The 13569-nt window shown below is 41.6% G+C and overlaps 1 protein-coding gene across 1 annotated transcript in view; it reads left to right on the top strand.

Moving 5' to 3' along the window:
• The window catches only part of LOC137183312 (A disintegrin and metalloproteinase with thrombospondin motifs 20), an 85747-nt gene that overhangs the window by 37819 nt on the left and 34359 nt on the right, over positions 1–13569 (top strand). The window contains exons 12-23 of the mRNA XM_067590285.1: positions 72–217; positions 477–658; positions 1789–1925; positions 2901–3018; positions 6425–6520; positions 9000–9166; positions 9304–9433; positions 10226–10352; positions 10446–10656; positions 11064–11228; positions 11548–11718; positions 12660–12779. Coding sequence (XP_067446386.1) covers positions 72–217; positions 477–658; positions 1789–1925; positions 2901–3018; positions 6425–6520; positions 9000–9166; positions 9304–9433; positions 10226–10352; positions 10446–10656; positions 11064–11228; positions 11548–11718; positions 12660–12779 — 1770 coding nt within the window. The remainder of the gene's footprint in view (positions 1–71; positions 218–476; positions 659–1788; positions 1926–2900; positions 3019–6424; positions 6521–8999; positions 9167–9303; positions 9434–10225; positions 10353–10445; positions 10657–11063; positions 11229–11547; positions 11719–12659; positions 12780–13569) is intronic.

Genomic DNA, 13569 nt, shown 5'->3' with positions numbered 1-13569 from the left:
GATGCAGTCATGGCCAACATGATGCCACAGTCATAACAGGATCTCTGTGTGTTTGTGTGTGTTCACATCAGTATTGCAGACACGGGATGTGTGTAAACAAGGAGTTGGATCTGCAGCCAGTCCATGGGGAGTGGGGTCCCTGGGGGCCCTATAGTATTTGCTCCAGGTCCTGTGGTGGAGGAACTCGGAGCACCGTAAGAGACTGCAACAAGCCTGAGTAAGAAAGAATCAGACACTTAAAACAATCAAAGCTGTTATACAATTAATATATGAGTGAGACTGTAAACCACTAAGAACAGTAATAAAAAAGAATAAGTGTTGTAAACAAGCTAAAGCGAGTAACAAGATTAAGTGAGCCTGAATTTAAATGGAAAAAATGTTAGTTTGAAGTCATACTACACCAGTCAAACATGAGCAAACACGAGCAAATGCTTTAGATTTAAATTAACTGTAGTGTCTGTCTTCTTTTCCTCTAGGCCTAGGAATGGCGGTAAGTTCTGTGTAGGACGCAGGATGAAGTTCCGCTCTTGCAACACTGAGCCATGTCCACGAGGACGGAAAGATTTCCGCGAAGAGCAGTGCTCTCAGTTTGACGGCAAGCACTTCAACATCAACGGTCTACCTCCCACCGTCCGCTGGATCCCTAAGTACAGTGGTAGTGAGTACACCAATGTAATCCTACAGCGTGTAATTTGAATGTCTTGTTGTAAAATGAGCCGAGACATCAAAGATGGCTACTATTTACATCCAACTATACAGTGTAGTTTGAAGCCAATGATACAGAGTGTTTAACTTAAACACTGCAAATGGCCATGCAACCAGTTTGAAATACGTTTTTGTCTGTACCCAGTTGTCACTATTTGTGTGCTTACTTGGGTTTGTGTAAACTTGTGGTACTATATTACAGTAAATCCACATTGTGTGTAGGAGGGATGTGGAGCCCAAGACATTCAAACTTTTGATAGATCTATATCGTTTAGTTCTAGTTTAGTTAATTTATTTGCCCAAATAACAAGACACACACACACACACACACACACACACACACACACACACACACACACACACACACACACACACACACAAAAAAAAACATAACCCATTAAAAGAGTAAAAAAGAATTGTGCTGATAACATTTAAAATACCAAAAGGGCATCCCACCAAAAAGGAAGATAAATGCTTGTTGAAGAATGGGTGGATGTGTGAGGTAGTGTAAGGCGTACACGCCTCTGTGTGTGTGTCTCTTCTTTTTCATACTTTGCATGCCCATGATAAGAGATGCCCTGAGGTAAACCTTTAGCTGACACTAAACAACAGCAACATTAAAGCAGCTTGCAGCCCCTCCATATGATCCTCCTGGCAGCTCTCCCTGCTGTAGCGGTATCTCATTCCTTTGCCGAGATGGCTTGCTCAGCTACATGAGATTTCCATCTGGCAAAGACCACCATGTCTAAGTTACTGCAAGTGATTCATTCATTTAATTGATGCTATACAAGCAAACAGACCAAGCCATGGAGCCAGTATGCTGTCAGATACAAAGTGATTTTTTCAAACAAGGGGTAAGATTTTGGCAAATCTAGCAGAAGTCTGTTGAGCTTTGCAAAAAATGTAAATAGGTTTAAGATAAGAAATGTGAGCTGTTATGTTTTGTTTTATTTCATCAGCATGGCAAGTCATCTTAAAGCATTTCATCCTGTTATTGTTCAGGATTTTTGTTTTATTAAATCTCATTAACTCAGTGAGAAATGGCACAACTTTTCCCATAATTTGTATTCTTTCTCCATCCAGTACTAATGAAGGATCGGTGTAAACTCTTCTGCCGGGTTGCTGGGACTACGGCGTACTATCAGCTGAAGGACCGCGTCATTGATGGCACGCCATGTGGGCCAGACACTTACGACATCTGTGTTCAAGGCCTCTGCAGGGTATATCTGTCTGTGTCTTCTTCTGTTATAAACATGTACAAACACACACATACGATGCACAAGTTTCATCATCAATGTCAGCTTTCAGCCGTAGCTCCCTCTTACGATATCATGATAACCAAAAGAGTTATTACAGAAAAGGCTTTTATCCAGTTTCAAGCTTTCCGTTTTATATGTTTATGTGTGTTAAAGTGACATTTTGGTTGATGCTAAAATACAAACTGAACTCTCTCAACCTGCTCTAGCTCTCACTTGATTCATGTGTTGAAATTACTGGAAAGGATGCATTTGAGTTTTCAGTGAGAGGATGTGGGTCACAATCAGAAACACCTGCATTTTCCAAGTCCAGTTGCACAAGTCCAGGGGAAACACTGCTGACAAATGTGCAGTTAAAAGGATTCAAACAGACCCAGTTGAACAGACCCCTCCTGTAGGGATGGGGGCTGTTCTAAAGGGGTTCTGACCAGCAACAGGCTACCTACCTCCTACAGGCCTGCTTTAGGTGGCGGTCTAAAGCAGAAAGGAAGGGAGAATAAATAAAAATAAATAAATACATAAAATTCTGCGCTGACCCAGCTGTCCTGACCTGACCCACCCCAGATCCACCCTGGCGCCTCTTTGTCCTTAGAGCCCCTTTCACACAGAAAACCCACTCACCCACACAAATACACACACACACACACACAAACACCCACCTACACACATGCGTACTACAATTAGAGAATCTAAGCCAAACATTATGCTTTTTTTGTTTGTTTGTTATATCGTTGTTCATGTCTTTTTTCCTCTTTTGTTTCGGTTTGTTTGAGTCTAGTTCTCTCTCTTGTTTTGTGCTGTGTCATATGGTCACATGTATTACACTATGAACAAAAAAAACCCAAAAAACATTCAATCTAATCATTTTAAGAACAGCATGTCACAATACATGAGTCTAAATCACTCATTTCTATCTTCTCTTCATCTATGCCTTTTCAGCAAGCAGGCTGTGATCACGTACTTAACTCAAAGGCCAGGAATGACAAGTGCGGAGTGTGTGGCGGGGACAACTCATCGTGTAAAACCCTGGCAGGGACCTTCAACGATGCTCAATATGGTACGTCCTGCTCCTCAGATCACACGGAAGAAACACTAATAGCCGACTGTTCATAAAAAGGTGCTGCTACTAAACATACTGTATGTCAGCAGCTTCAGCAGATGAGCTGTGATATATCTGATACACAATAAACATAGATTTCACTTCCACATGGCTACAGCACTCACGTGCTGTATTCTCATATTAAACACTGATGTCATGTCTGGTTATGGTTAAACATAGTAAGCTTGATTTTCAGCAACAATACATGCCTCAGCCAAATTAGGGGAGTGCAGAACACCAATCTTCTCTTTAAGCTTTAGAAAGTGATTAACACAGCAGTCTCCACTCTGTCAGGTCTTTCGATAGCAAACACAAACCTGACATCACCCCTTTAAACTGTCCTGCTTAATGTGGTGCCTCAACGATGGCCAACTGCTGATCGCATCCAATCCTTTTTAAGTCTGGGCAGCAAAACAGCAGAAGTATTAGTATAAAAGGCCTGGGTGTGGCCTCCATCATGTTTACTCCGCATTAGTTTGGCGCTGAGCTTTTGCGTCTCTATCCATCTGCTTTCTTTCTTCACTCTGTTGTTTAGTGGGGGTATGGGGTTTGAGGACTGTATTGAACCAAACCAGGCATTGACCTCAGCCCTGGAAATCTTAAGAGAGAGAACATGAGTGGGAGTGCAGCCCAGGCAGGATATCCCTCTGCTCCTCGGTCTGGGCCTGCCTTTCTCTCTTTCACCCTTTGTCCTTTTCTGTTTGATGTCTCTTTGTTTGTTAGTGTCTACCTTTGTCTGTCCTTCACTTTCTCCATCTCAATCTTAGTTTTTATCTTGTTCTTTCCTTTCGTTACTGCACCAGACTAGACAAGCTGAATTTGCAGACAAAACCAGAGCGGACCACTGAAATGATACAGCATTCGAACATTTTTCTTTAGGGGTGTTCATATGTGTTAATGGAGTTTTTCTGAGATGTCTTACAATTTTTATTCTTCTTGGATTTGAACACTATCCAAGTCTTTAGCTGGTCCAGCCTTCAGTAAGTCAAGACTTACAGCCAGGTCAGGTCTAATGATGAAGTCAGAGTACATGCTATCAGCGCGATAATGGCCAACAGACTTGGATAGTCAGGAATGAAAATCAGCATTAGCCACAACAATTGATTGTGTTATCCCAAGTAGTGTGTCTTAGTGGAACACTAACGATATAACATCTGGGAAGCCATGAATGACGGGAAGCTTTGATTGGTTGGTGTCCAATGTGTAGTCTGCTATGTCTCTCTGACACAGTTTAAATCAGACATACTGTAGTGCTTACTTCAAAAAAACAAAAACATTGGGTACTGGTTTTAATTCAAGTCTGACTCAAGACTTTAGTCCACAGTTCAAGTCTCTCTAGATAAAACCGGCCAGTTAACTACCCAAGTAATTTGGAAATGTTTACCATGACTTCAGTCCTCTTGACAGTTCGCATCACGGTAAGCTTGTGACACAAATTTTCCTCAGCAGGCTATTAATACTACATCATCTTCTCTCTTCCTAGTGGCAGGGAGATGCATGTTTGAGGTAAACCCCAGCATTCTCTTAAGTGCAGCATGGTTGTGTTTTTCCCCCCGGGTGGTGTGTTTACTGTTCATTCTCGGGTCACTCTGTGGTGGCGGAGGATTGTGTGTGGTCAGTTGTTAAGCTGGGGGATCTCAGAGGCCTCTGATGGCTTGTGGATACCATGTTTCCTCAGAAGGGGACTGTGTTGGCGGTTTCTAAAGTTCATACGCCCCTATTTTTTTTATGTGCTTATCCTGTCCCCGGTGGTTAGAGAGGGAATTTGACATGGCACTTAACCAGTAACAGTTAACACCAAGGGCAATTTTTTTTTACTGTAGTTAATAGGTCTGGGTTTTATAGTGAAGGTTTATTTAAAGTAGTTTCTTTTTACAGTTGTGTTTAGGAATGACAAGTAATTATCAGGTACTGTGTGGCCTCAGTGGGAAGGGTTTTCAGTTATGTTTGACATGGCTTGTGATAACACTGGATGTGTGTGTGTGTGTGTGTGTGTGTGTGTGTGTGTGTGTGTGTGTGAGAAAGATGGCTGATGAGAGGAAGATATGCAAACCAAGTGCTGCCCCCGAGTGGCTCAGGGTGTGAGGCTAGCCATCGTATCACACCAACTCACACCTCCTCTCTCTCATTTCATTGATTTTTTTCTCTCATTCTGAAGGCAGGACTTTGTAGTTGGAAGGCTGACCACACGGTTATCGGATGAAATCCTCAAGCTGAACTAACATGAAAGAAATTAGTGAATGTTAATAATTTGCTACGTAGCACCCACCATTATCATACCCTCAATCAAGCCTTTGAACACCCTGTGGTTTTACCAGACTGACCTAGTAGTCCAAACAGCTGCTCATCATACATTAAGTTATACCCTTTTCCACCCTACGTACCTCAAAGTGTTTCTGTTAACAGGAATATGCTGTTAATCATCTGATCTTTCCTATTTTACCTGTAGAAAAAAATAGATTTATTACATATTCTGGGTTTACTTTGATGTGCAGAATCTGTATCAACTACTCTCATAAGTAGAGCTAGCTATGGTTTGAATTTTTTTGATACTAATGTTGACATGATAACTGTATTTTGGTTAAAAAAAAAAAAAACAATAGATAAACCACAGTCTACCAATAAATACAATATATCCTATAATTGGCAAAGTCATGATTTAAATCCAAAATTGGACGATCAGAGAATAAGTAACATATTCAAATCTGAGCAAGCATTCAATATCAGCTAGTTTTTGATACTTGCTGCTACAGACACATTTCAGTTGGTAACAAAAAAGTATTAAGGTTTAATACCAAGCACTTCTCACAAGACCATACAGATTCTTGCTTTATTCTGTCGTGTCTCCTCTAATTGACACAATCTTCATTGTATCTTACTCATTTTGTACTTTGACCCCTGTTCAATTTCTGTCCCTACATTTTTTGTTGTCACCTCTTGGCTTTCACATGTTTCCCTGCTGCTTACTTTTGCTCTCTTTCTCTGTCATGCTCACTCGTTTTCTATGTTAGTTTATCATGGGACAACAGGCCCGGTGTAGTAATTACAGGCCAAAGGTAGGTCCAGGGAATAATTACATATCATTTCACGGTTGGGCCTCTGAGACTAAAACAAGGTCTCCTGCAGGTTATTTGAGAGGACTAGACCTTTTTTGTATTTTTCCAAGTGTGACATTTAAATCCCCAGTGGTTGGAACCGGACTTCCCTGACTGGAGTTTGGTGTAGCATAGTGAAGCTATTATGGAAATCAAGGTGGGACCGCTCACTGCTGTTATTGTGGCTACTTTGTCTCTTTTGAGGGTATAACTATTCATGCTTTTTGTCTCATTCTATTACTCTGCCTGTCTCTTTTTTCTTTCTTCAGGTTACAACATAGTGGTCCGGATCCCAGCAGGAGCCACCAACATTGATATCAAACAAGTCAGCTACTCTGGAAAGCCAGAGGATGACAACTACCTCGGTGAGTATACTCTGTGTGTATGTGTCAATGCAAGGATGTTGTTTTAAGCAACACAGTATCAAGTTGCAAATTTTCTTGGGAGAATCAATCCAAAATGGAAGCAGTCCAACCTAATAAGTTGTATATATTACACTCCTTTAGTTCTCATCACATAGGTCAATGCCATTACCCCCTCACACGACCATAAACCACCCAGACTTGGTGACCCAGAGCTGTAAAGGCAGGCTTTTAGTGATGGAAGGTAAAGAGACATGGGCCAAACTGTTGTCAAACCGTATTCATAAAGGAAAGGAAGCTGTCATTTGTACTGAGTGTGTATGGAGGAAACATTATGGGGCGTTGGTCCATCTGGTCATGGCAAAGAGGGTTGGTTGGGAAAGCAAATGGAGTGTCAGCCCCTGAGAAAGATAAATGAGGCAGCAATAGGTGCTAATTAGAGGCATGTGGAGCCCAGGCTGCATGAAAGTGGATATAGGGGTGTAGGGTTAGATAGACCCACCGGGCTCAGGGTGTGTGTGTGTATGATTGCATGAGAGAGAGAGAGAGAGAGAGTCAGACAGAGAGAGAGAAAAAACTGGGGGCTCTGCCTATTTTGTCAGGGTGGATGCCCATTTTAAGATGGTTCAAGTCAGATTCAAGATGTTCTCAAGTCAAATTGTCAGAAAACACATCTGGAAGGCTCTCACTGTCATGCTGCTGTGAAAAGCTTGACTCTCGCTATTGCGGTGCACTGCAACCGCACTTTGAGTGTGCACCGTCCGCATTAAACATGGTTAATATTTGCAACGCCCTGCCAATTTTGTCATTCCGGCTTCTACAGTATGTAGAACATTTTTTTAAGAAGGGCACCACACCCAGTCAAGTCAGAGACTCTGCAAACATAATTCAATGCAAGTATTTAATGATAAAGCCGAGGGCAATTGTTTGACAAAGGGGAATCCCTGAGCTTATAATCACATCAAGTCATGCAAGTACACACAGGAAATGCAGTTCACAATTGCAGTTAAACTCCACAAGTACAATATATTGCAAAAAGTGAGGCTGAATCAATGCAGAAAGCAAAAATAATGTAATAATATTTTAAATAATATTTTTGGCCAAATACCTCAACATTGATATTGCAACAATATCGTAGGGGTGACTGTTAGTGCTTTCACAAAATATTTACACAATGAAATTTTTCATAAATAAGTCATCATCATCAGTAATGTGTATATAATAACTAAGTAGCAAAGGCAAATAATAGAACAGCTAGAACAGTCTGGTAAGTTCAGAAAATGACTTTACTGTAATGCAGCCTTTAAAACCAGGAAAAGACAACACTTATGCCATATCACGATATTGCGATATCCAAAATCTAAGACGATATCTAGTCTCATATCACGATACCAATATAATATCGATATATTGCCCAGCCCTATTACCAACATTAGAACACTAAATGAGGAAATATTTTTTGGAAGAATGACGTTACTCCCTCCAGCAGAGACTTGTGGTGGCCCAACATCTTATTTTGATACTTCATAGTGTTTCTTTTCCCCTTTAATCTAACACCCATCTATATCAAAATATATACTTTTTTTAAACAGCTTTTGTACATCATGTTAATTGAACTTCCAGTGTCTCTGTTCAGGCATCAAGGTGTAAATTTTTCTGTGAAATGGTCAGCACCAGGCATGAGAGAAGAGAGAGACTTTAAGATGTTCATATATGTTTAAGTTCAGCACTCTGTGTGTGTATACCCTTGTGTACATTTGCTAATGCATTTTTTTCCATTGCTGCAAAGTGTCACTGATGACAACCGGAGTCTGTAGATCATTGTCAAAATCCTGCAGACCCCCACAGTCGTCTTAAGGCTAAAGCTGACTAGCTGGGGTTCAACAACGTGCAGACTATAATGTAAACAAAGCTGCGTCTAGAGACTTAATCACATACATTGTTTCGGCATGCACTCTCAGATTGTAATTAACTGCATGTTTCTTGGAACCATAGTTTTTGAGGTAGAGAAAGAGGTGGTCGGTGTTCATTTTGCGTTCATGTGCTTAGTTGCCAAGTGTGAGCGTCTAACCATGTGTTCCTGTGTGTGCTATTTGTGTCTGTATGTTTATGTACTTGTTTGTATTTGCAGTCAACGGAGACCCTTTGTTTGCATTGCAATGTCAGTCACTAAGGAGAGTCACGCAGTCTAACTCCAAATGACTGCAATTTAGTGCCACTAGTGTTTCAGCATACCTCCCCTGCAACAATGGCTTTGCAGAACAATAGGTTGGCAACTCAAAGACTGTTTACTTAACATATTGCCTGAAATGACAAATGCCACATTTCGAAAACATTCCCAAAACCTCAATTCCGCAAGACACAAACTCATTCTAGGAACAAAACGTTCCTTCATTTATGCTGAATTCTTTCATGTTTCAAGTTATGTTGTTTAGTTTTGTGGTCAATTTTGTTGTTTTTATCTGCCTGTTTCTTATCCCAGCATTATCTGATAGCCAGTCAAACTTCCTCCTCAATGGGAACTTTGTGGTGGCCATGTTCAAAAGGGAAATCACCTTCAAGGGAACTGTCATAGAGTACAGCGGCTCGGACACTAAAGTGGAACGCATCAACTGCACTGACCGCATCGAGGAGGAGCTCATTTTGCAGGTTATTAGGAAAAAGCTTTCTTCTTGTCTTTCTGTTGTCTTTTCTGTTGTCTTTCCCAACATATTGAGCGTGATTTCTGTCTACAAGGGTGATATCTCTGTGTGGAAAAACATTAACTCCCATCATTGTTTCCAAAGGTCTTGTGTGTGGGAAACCTCTACAACCCAGATGTCCGTTACTCTTTCAACATACCCATCGAGGAACACAGGGAACAGTTTGTGTGGGATCCCTCAGGCTCCTGGCTTGAGTGTGACCGCATCTGTCAGGGTAAGATCTGCAGCCAAAGCAGCCAAATCTCCACACATGAAGAATATGGTCAATTTTCTTTGGTTTCAGTGAATCTTAAAAAGCTTTGCAATTGCACAAAATATCTGGGAGCTATTGTGCAGTTGTGATACAAGCATAAACACACTTTTTCAGGGTAATTGTTAGTTCGTAAATTGCAATATTCGTCATTGTGAAGAAAAGTTTATTGCTGCAGAGTCATGTGGCCGAACTGACTGTTGAATTTCACTGCCACTCTTAACGTAGAGCATAAAAATTCACCACTAATAATCTGTAAAAGTGTTAAGTTTATAGAAACCAGCTCTTATTACAGAGAGTCTTATTACATGTGCATGGAGCTCAGTGTCGGTGTACATTAGGATCAGCATTTCTCTTGCATCACTTACACACACCTCTGGATTTAAAATCTTATTCACTCATCCCCTCCTTCCATAAATCCCCCTCCTGGCAACCCCAGTGTGACCCCGGCCAATCACATCGTCCAACACCTTCTCCTAAGCTTGGCCCTTAACCCAACTAAGCCCCTCAGATTTCCCTTTTAGAAGCAAGCTAGTCAGGCTCCCTGTGGGTCAGAGTGCACCCGGTAAAGAGATGTATTCATGGGGTCTGAGACTGACATGGACCCCTAAGGCTGTATGATGAAGGACTAGATGTCAGAGAGCTGGTCAGACTAGTTAAAGGTGAAGAAATATGATATTTTGTCAAGCGAACTCTCTGCCAGATGTCGTCTGATTTAAAACTTGCTTATTTTCGCACGTGTCTGTCTCTGTATAGGTGTGCGGAGACGAAAGGCAGTGTGTGTGCGTAAGAGCGATCACCTTGAGGTATCGGACCAACGCTGTGAACACTTACCTCGTCCTGTTGCTGTTACTGAGCCTTGCAACAATGACTGTGAAGTCAGGTGCGCATTTAATGCACAAAGAAAGACACATAGAGCTGCAAAAACAAATTCCTACAGAACACAAACATTTTTTCTACATCTCCTCTCACACAGGTGGCATGTCGCTGGAAAGAGTGAATGTTCAGCTAAATGTGGACCAGGTTACCGCAGTCTGGATGTCCAGTGTATGAAGTACAACCTGATGAAGAGACAGAGTGAGAGGGTGGAGGCCAGCACCTGCGGAGATGTCGCCAAACCTCAAACTAGAGAGCCCTGCCATGGGGACTGTCTGCTCAAGAGTTGGCAGTACAGCGCCTGGTCACAGGTATGGGGAATGATGTTATACAGTATGTTATGGGCAAAAACAAACTGAATACAGTTTGAAAGGAAACAAAAGCAAGAACCTTACCTATTTAAGGGACATTTTCTAGGCCTACACAGTGCTCAAATATAATCTTTGAATTTAATCAGTGCCACTTTTGATATAAAATATTGAGAGCCAACATGAAAAGTCATATAAACTTTGATATAATACAGTATAATCAGATATTCCTTAGAAATAAATCTGAAATAATCTGACATTTCTGTCCTAAAAAAATGTATTAAAAGTACAACATCAATAAAGCTTTTGGGTTAAATCTGTGCAATTTTGTGCTTTGCTGCAGAAAAGTGTAATATATGGATGAACATGATTGGGTGGGCTCAAAATGGTTCATATTTTCTTGTAAACAGTGCTCTAAGACATGTGGACGTGGAAGCCGTAGCCGAGAGTCTTATTGTATGAACAATCTGGGCCGGCGGCTGGTGGACAGGGACTGCAACGAATACCAGAGGGTGGTCACCGAAATCTGCAACGACCAGCCATGTCCAAAGTGGACTTTCAGCGAGTGGAGTGAGGTGGGAACCTGTCACAGGCACACAGCCACACTTAAAGTTCCAGCAAGGATAGGATAGCACAGCAAATCTCTCCAAACTTCAGAAAAACCAAAACAAAACTGGTCCTTAGCAGAGTATAATTCTAATATTAACATTGACATTTATTGACACTGTGTCAGAAAGGTTTTGATGTTTCTTTATTGTCATTTTACAGGCTATAGTTATATTGCTGTTGAATTATATTGCTTAATATCTGACATTGATTTATCTTTCTCTCCCGCTTCTACCATTATCACACACCCTATCATTCCCACCTTCACCACCCACCTGCTCCTCTCAGTGCCTGGTGACTTGTGGGAAAGGGATGAGGCACAGGCAAGTGTCTTGCAGCATGGGAGCCGGCGAAGAAAAGCTGAGCGAGCACCTCTGCGACCTGTCCAGCAAACCCCCCGCCGTAGGGAACTGCGAGCTGCCTGAGTGTGCATCCTGGCAAGTTGGCGTCTGGGGAGCGGTGAGTCCTGCAGACACACACACACACACAAGACATAGACACACTGGGTGAGGTGACTTGATGCTGTGTTTGACTGAGGAAATGGGTTTCATGTGTGGCTTGCCGTCTAGGAGTTTGACTCCTATCGGTTACTCTGTGTATATGTGTGTGCATGTGTGTGTGGTCACAGAGATCACGGAGAGAGAATGTGGTGTGTAGGCGTGATAGTGTATATTTCAAGTGTGTGTGAGTGTGTAACCTGATATACCAGCGCGTTATGGAGGAGTGTGCTCTGACTCCAGCTGCCATTTCCTCTATGGTGCTTTCACTTTGCCCTCATATCCTGTCAGACTAAACCTGACCCACAGTGCACTGCACACACACATTCACACACAAACACACACACACACACACACTTTCCTATACATCCAAATTTCTTTGTTTCCATAGATTTGGCACTGTTAGGGTAAAGCACAAACTGAATGAAACATGTATGAATGAACGTCTTTGGCCATTCATAGTCTAGTTTATACATCTAATGCCCTCCCGCATGTGTTTGTATGAAGTCAGATAGTTGTATTTACAGAGCTGGAATATATCGGCTTGTTAATGCCTGTGTAATTATAATTTGCTGCTCAAATAAACCTATCCTATTGCACTTCCTCTACTCTCATGTTGTACCTAAACGTGGTCGGATCACCTTGTATGTGAGTTTAGAATTGGGTAAAGGGTCGAGTTGAGAGTTTGGGTGTGTATGTGAATGCATGTGTCCGTATGTGTGTGTGTGCATGTCAGGGTCTTAACCAAGCTCTGCTGAGCTGGACCTTGACTGAGGCCCTGTCTAAGATATCAACCTTGACATACTTAGATAGAGTTTGAGATAGCTTGCGGTTGACTGGGCTTCTCCCCTTTTGTGTTTGTGTGTGTATGTGTGTATGCATGTGTGTGATTTTGTCATTCAGTGTGCAGTGACCTGTGGCCATGGCTACCAGATGAGAGCTGTGAGGTGTGTGTCGGGAGACTACGGTGACACAGTAGATGACAGAGAGTGCAATGCTGCGGCGAGGCCCAGAGACAGTCAGGTAAAAAGAACAACACTCTCCACACTGCTCAAATAACCAAAAGGTCAACTCTTTAGGTTCACCCTTATTTGTCCCAGAGTCAGTGGTTCTCTATTGGGGTAAGGAAATAAAAGGCACATCATGAAAGACCAACAGCAATAATGCTGCATATAGCATTGAATGCAAATATCACATGTATTGTCTGAGGTAAGACACAAGGCTCATCGTAATTGGTTTAAGGGAAATTTCACTAAAAATACCAAGATCTTTTAGAAGTAGTGTATTAGTTTAAAGTTTTTCCAATAAATTTGAAAGTTGAGAGGGCCCTGTTTATTGTAAACTTCTTGAAAGTTCAGAATATACTTTCACTAACAGAGCTGCTAATTATTACTGCAGTTAGGTAAGCCAGACTAAGGTTAATATTCAGTCAAGAAATTTAGGCTACCTGGGTTATTATAACTTATATATAACTTAAATGATAGTCCCATTATTAGCCAACTTAAAGCAATATTAAGTGATTTTTTTGGCGATGTGGGGAAAGTGGAACAAACTAACACTGACATCACCTTATAAAGCTGATGTGGCTAACGTGTTTGCAAACAATTGTCTACACATTTGGTAGACACAGAACTGCATTAGCATTCATTTGAAATCGTGCTTCTGGCCATGACTCCAAATTAATGCTAATACAAGTCCTGTAAGTCTGATACAGCTCCTGAGAGAAATTTCTGCTACTTAAGCTGACAAATGCTCCATTATGTTCACCAGTTAGTTGCTAACGTTGTTTGGTGCTAGGCAGGTTGTTTACAGT

This window comes from Thunnus thynnus, chromosome 5 (assembly GCF_963924715.1).
Source record: "Thunnus thynnus chromosome 5, fThuThy2.1, whole genome shotgun sequence".
Lineage (NCBI taxonomy): Eukaryota > Metazoa > Chordata > Actinopteri > Scombriformes > Scombridae > Thunnus > Thunnus thynnus.
Note: the sequence above shows the minus strand (reverse complement) of the source record. Positions and strands in the feature narration are given on the sequence as shown.